Below are 6237 nucleotides of genomic sequence, written 5' to 3'. Positions count from 1 at the left end.
ATATTCATTATAAATACTGCATTTCTTGAATACATTTAATAAGTTGATCAAAAATCCAAAACAAGAACAAACCGTTGTATTGCTATATTTTAGAAGTATATCAAATTTATCTTCTTAACTTTGATTTATGTAGTTTTTTTGCACTAATCTTTTAAATTTGTTTTTGAACTCATCCAGCGATTTACTCATTTTCAGATCCGTTTCAAGCTTATTCCACAGATTGACTCCTATTACTGATACACACCTTTGCTTGATGTTTGTTCTTGTTCTGGATTTTTTGTATTGATTAGTACCCCTTAGATTATAACAACTATCTCTAATTTCAAAAAGCTTCTGGATATTTTGGCAAAGGAGATTGTTATGTGCTTTATACATTAATTGGGCGATTTTGAAGTCAACCAGGTCATAGAATTTCATTGTGTTTAATTTGATGAATAGTGGATTTGTGGGTTCTGTATATTTCGACCTATTGATTATTCTGATTGCTTTTTTTTTTGTAGTTTTAAGACAGGGAGTGTGTTTGTTTTACAGGCGTTCCCCCATATTTCCACACAGTAGGTCATATATGGGAGTAATAATGACCTACTGTGTGGAAATATGGGGGAACGCCTGTAAAATGCAACAATGTTAGACTTGATTAAAACACCAATAACGACCCTCCGCAAAGGATTTTATCCATCGGACTGCTGCCATGCAACAACCGCTTTGTTATTTTAGGTTTTTGTTTGATTTGGGGTTTTTTTTTAGTTGGAATGGTTTGACACAGTTGAGAAAGGTGGAAGGATGAGGAAAATATATACTACATATTTTTCATGTGGGAATTTTATTGTCATAAATGTGGAAAGGAATGATTGGAATTGAGTTGAGTTTTTTCAGCGAAAACGTGCCGAATATTGCCAACAATCATCCTGCTTTGTGACTGCTACTTCAGTGAACTAAAATACAGGTCCCAGCTACACATTGAGCTGGAGCCAAGAGTTGCTGTGTCCTGCTTCAAACCTCGTTTCGAAAAGCTGTGCATTGCAAAATGTGCTCATTGTAGCCATTCATCCAGACATCATCTTTGATTAAAAAAAAAAAAAAAATCAGCACAAATTATTTTATATATTTTTGTTTTGCAGGTTAAAGTTTTTTTTTATATTGTGCTCCTGAGTTAATGTTGGTGGTCAGTTTGAATGCATTGTTATTTATTGATTTTTTTTGTAATTTTATTTTTCAGTATCGTATGGTTTGACATGATCAGTCAAAAATGTTTACAGTTGAATTAAGGATTTAATTTTATTTTTGAATTTCAGATGAACTTTAAATCTTTTCTGTTGCAGTTAATAAAGCTATTCTTTGTTGTAAGTTGGTCCATATTTCTTTCTTGTTTTATTCTCTTTTAGGTTAATAAGAATACAGTATTATGCAGAGGTGTTCTTGTAAGAATTTTATAGACAAATGATACTATTTATAGTCGTGGGGGGGCGTGAGATGTTTTCTTCTTCCTGAGGGGGGCATGACAGAAAATAATTGAGAAGCACTGGTATAATGTGACATTTTTGACAGTGGGAATTTTTGACTAATGTGGAAAGTATTTCCTCTCATGTCCTGAATTTTTGGAATCTTTGCAAGTTTTAATGTTTTGAATAATTTAAGTAATAGGGGTGTGTTTCCCTCTTCACACAATGAGTGTGAGATAACCCGACTATGAGTCATTTTTGTTTAACCCTAAATGAATTGTAACTGCAGAATACCAGAAAGCTGTACGACCTAATTCCAGTCCTCATTTGTCATTTTGAAGTACTAACCTGGCACGGCGACAGAGGAAATGGCCTCTGGCTGGCACAGCGTGTCCACTTTCACGTGCTGAAAGGCTTTGTTAGGACCTGACTGAAGGTGCCTGGAAACATAGCATGTGGTTGAGTTTTCACATACGATACATCCAGACACTCACACATACAGTCCAAGTCCTTCAAAATATGGCCCTTAGCAATTCCTGTAGGAGTTAAAATATTAATGACAGTGAGTATCTGGTGCTGGATGTGAGCATCAAAGCGGAAACTTGAAGCAGCAGGCAGCTTCGACCTCAGCAGCTTTGCTGCGTCTCAACTTCCCGCAGCCATTCATAAGAAAGCGGGATGACTAATCCATTATGAATGCAAGAGCATTTTTCATAAGTTAAAACAACATAGCAAGGAAGTACGTAAATGAAACAAAAGGAGCTGCAGTAATGTGAAAGCTGATTGTCAAACAAGCAAAATGAAAGAAATAATATGAAGGAGCGGGTCCTCTTAATTCTAATTCGCTCAGCATTATTTCCCCTCTACGTTCTAATGAAGTCAGTCGGCTACTTTGAAACGGCTTATTTTGCCACAGAAAGTAACAAAATTCATCGAATTACTATTGTACCTTTTCCACTCATCCTCTCCGTCCCAGAACTCATAGATGACAAAGGATAAGCCATCTGGCAGGCGCACTGCAGTCACACTGGAAAAGAGACAGACATCAGTAGCACAGCTCAGCAACGGTCTTCCTATTGGGTAAGGACAGAATAGCTCTATGACAATTTTTTGTCTTGTCTTGTGCAATTTCCACATTACTCTTTATTCTCATAAGTGTCAGAGACTTTTCTCAAAATAGTACTGTAATTCTCTGTATTTCTAGGAACTAAGATATCCTGCATTTGTCCGACACTGGGGAAATTTACAGTCTACAGCAGCAAATGTGGGGGGTAGAAAGAAGAAAAACAAAGTGTTTGCAAGCACAAAATAAATGTAGATAAAGAGAGCTGTACACAGTTCAATATAAGTGCAATATAAACATATTGGATCATCGAGCTTAAAAAGCGACCTGAGTTATTAGTGGGCAGAAAAATGCAGTCTGTTATTTTTATGTTTAAAAAGCTGGGAAGAAAAAGAAGTGTGTGACATTTCATATTTAACCCTTTCAGGGACAACGGTTACTACAGTGGACAGCTGATCATGTTATCAGGTTACAGGGTGCATGAACGGGTTAAGGCAGCAATAATCCGTGAAAGTTCTCTTTCAAACTTTCACCAGCACGAAAGAATGAATGCACACACACACACACACACACACACACACACACACACACACACACACACACACACACACACACACACACACACACACAAAAGTGTGGGTAAATTGGTCCCAAGAAAAACCAAGGTTGAACCTTTTAGGCAGAATTTCAAAATGTATGACCAGAAGAACACCATATGAATAGTAAAATATGGTGGTGCAGCTGAAACTGGGGCCTTAGTCATGTTGAACGGAATTATGAACCGTTTGAAATAGCAAGTTTTCCTTCAAGCTTCTGCTCGAAAGCAAAGACTTCAGAAAAGCCCACTAGAACAGCTGAACTTTATTTGGGAATATTTTGAGGCACTTAAAAAGGTGGCAGGTGTTCTGACTCCCACTTATGATTTTGAATGTGACTAGTTCTTTCTGAAAACAACCAAATCCACTTGTGCAAAGAAATCACCGCTCTTCATTTTTTAAAAATTGAATTCTACAAGTTATAGGCCATAATAATGGTCAATAAAACATTTGCAAGAGTTTACCATGGTCTCCTTTTGTTCGCACAAAATAGCTTGCGACCCAGGGCTTGTCATTGACCTGGGCCTTTTGCATGTCATGGGATACCTGAAGCTATTTTCATGTGAAAACTGCTGCAAATGTGAAATAAGAAATCATACTATATACAAAATTCATGCAGCGCTTGAACATGTTTGAGTTATGTGCCTCGTTGTGCTGACATTCAAGCTTAGGCCTAGCAAATGGCTATGTTCTGTATGTTCAAAGCAGGTCTTGACTATTGCTCCCAACAGACATCGGGGCCCTTTATACTATACGGTCTGGGGTCTTTGAATCTTAAATAAAATGCTCGAACTAACTTAGGTGAGAAAAATGTTTTTAAATGTCTTGTTTGAGTGTTTGCAGCATTTTTTTATTAATATTTTATTTATTTATTTGCAGATCATTTAGCTGTTAGTAATTCTTGTACTTGTATGGCATGATATTGTTTATGAGTGTGCGACTGCTCAGATTGCCTGTTATCACACAAGTTCAATTAAATTTTAAGAAGGTTTAAGGATTATAAAGGAACATTTTGAGTGGTAAATGCTCAATAGATAAGGCTAATGCTTATTACAGGCGATATGGTGTATAAAGATACAAGGCACGAAAGGTGCGGATGTCGCAGAATGAATGTGCAATTGGTTTGAATTTGACATACATTTACGAATTTTGTCCTTGACAAAAAGAATAGTGTTTTGAGTCGTGGGGTTTTAGTAGTTGAAGAAATACTAAGTTTTGAAATCAATGAAGAATTGTTTTAATAATCGTGATTTCAATCTCAATCAAAATAATAGCGATTATGTTTTTTTTTTATAATCGCTCAGCCCTTCACCAGTGTAAAAGTTAGGTTTTCCTGGTTATTGTATGCCAATATAAGTGAACAGAAAATAATAGAATACTAGGAATGTGTAACGTATATTGCAGCGACAGTACATTATGGAATGAGTTACAGTGCAGTGTTTCTTCTGGGTATCTTATGAGGTATAGATTCAGGCAACTGAGTCACTTACATGTTATAATAATAACATTTGGAAGTGCCGTGATATGGATAGGAATAGGTATCAGAAGGGGATAACCTGAACATAAAATGAAATGACAATGATAATATTGCATAACCAAAGCAGCACAATGTTTTGCCTGAGCTATGTTCAATTTTCATTGGGGGGTAACGAGCAAGGGCGGGGGATGTCTCAGTTACTTATCAGGATCAATAGGGGACAGTGAAACCATAAGAGTATGTCTCTGAATGAATAGATGCACAATAATCTTCCTGAAAGTCAGGAACACAGAAAACAACGTCGAAGGGACTTACTGAAAGCAGTCTCTCTGAGTGGAGACGTTCTTTAGGTATTGCTTCAGAGCCTCGCAATAGTCACCAAGCTTCTTCTGGGAAACCACCATTTCCTGACGGATCAGGAGTAGTGACTGCATCGAGAAAATCATTATTAAAAAGCATTGTCTTTAATGCATACGGAGCAGACAGAGTTTATAGAGTGTATTAAACTTTGTTCGAGTCGCCGGATTTCAATTTCTTGGAAACCATCAATGGCGCTATTTGGCAGGAGCAAAATGTACGGCTACAGAAAAGATTGGGGGTCAGCTACGTCCACCCCTGCAAAAAATGTGAAAAGGTTTTCTATTATCTGCACCCCCTTACAAACGCGCTCGATACAAGAGACGCAGGATGGGGATTCTTGGGGAATGATGGAAAATTCAATTTACACTTTTCATCTAAGTGGAGAGGAAAAGGACAAAGCTTTCGTTGCACAATGTTCAAAGAAAGGAAAAGAGGAGGAAAAGAAGTAAGCAAAAGAGGCACGTAGGTAAGACAGCCTCATTAATAATGACAACAGCATGGTTTTGTTTTTTTATTGAAATGTAGGCAAAAAGGTAACCTTTGAAATAATTTAACAATCTAATGTTTCACATAAAAGTAGGCAAGCATGCCGGAAAACAAAGCCCACATTTTGGGGTCCTTTACGTTGTTGTGGTTGTTGTTGTTGTTTTTTTTTTCTTAATAGAGGTCATTATTCAACACGGAAGTAGCAGCAGTAAAGACAAGTGTGCGGAGCAGGTGTACTCATTTACGAGCAGGAGGGCCAAAGAAAAGTGTTGGCTGCTGAAATGGGATGGAACGCCATCCCTTTCATTCATCTTTATTTCGCCGCTGTGGTTGAAGTCACTGGCCGAGAGGTGCGTTCCGATTGCGTTCGGAGCTGAGGACAGTACCGACACACAACAAAGGTAACGGTGTGCAAAGCTCGCATGTACAGTATATACAGTATTTCAATGTCTAAATAAAGGTCGGAAATCTCAAAACTCAAGTGGACACAGAAAAAGACAAAAAAGCTGTATGAGGGGAGAATCTGCAAAGTTGACTGAATTCCTTAATTGTTAGACGAGGGAACACAGGATGGAGAAGAAGACAATTATAGTATTAGGAAGCAAACTAAAGACTAAAGTGACAGTGTCTTTGCTCAATTAATGTCCTTGTGGGACTGTTTTATCATTTACATTGATACACGGAAAATGTTGATTTATTTTTTTTTTTTTTACAGAAAAGAATGTCATATTTAAGTAAAGCTTCAAAAGAGAGCTACTTTTATGGGGGGGGGGGCGTTCTACCCATAAAGAGGAGGCCTTATTCAGATTAGGG

General features: G+C 37.4%; 1 protein-coding gene across 1 annotated transcript in view; it reads right to left on the bottom strand.

Moving 5' to 3' along the window:
* necab2 (N-terminal EF-hand calcium binding protein 2) overlaps positions 1-6237 on the bottom strand; it is a 111531-nt gene that overhangs the window by 3549 nt on the left and 101745 nt on the right. Inside the window, exons 10-12 of the mRNA XM_019894239.1 lie at positions 4894-5006; positions 2392-2469; positions 1791-1882 (exon numbers count right to left, since the gene is read on the bottom strand). Coding sequence (XP_019749798.1) covers positions 1791-1882; positions 2392-2469; positions 4894-5006 — 283 coding nt within the window. The remainder of the gene's footprint in view (positions 1-1790; positions 1883-2391; positions 2470-4893; positions 5007-6237) is intronic.

The sequence above is a fragment of the Hippocampus comes genome, unplaced genomic scaffold (genome assembly GCF_001891065.2).
Source record: "Hippocampus comes isolate QL1 unplaced genomic scaffold, H_comes_QL1_v1.1 scaffold104, whole genome shotgun sequence".
Taxonomy (NCBI): domain Eukaryota; kingdom Metazoa; phylum Chordata; class Actinopteri; order Syngnathiformes; family Syngnathidae; genus Hippocampus; species Hippocampus comes.
Note: the sequence above shows the minus strand (reverse complement) of the source record. Positions and strands in the feature narration are given on the sequence as shown.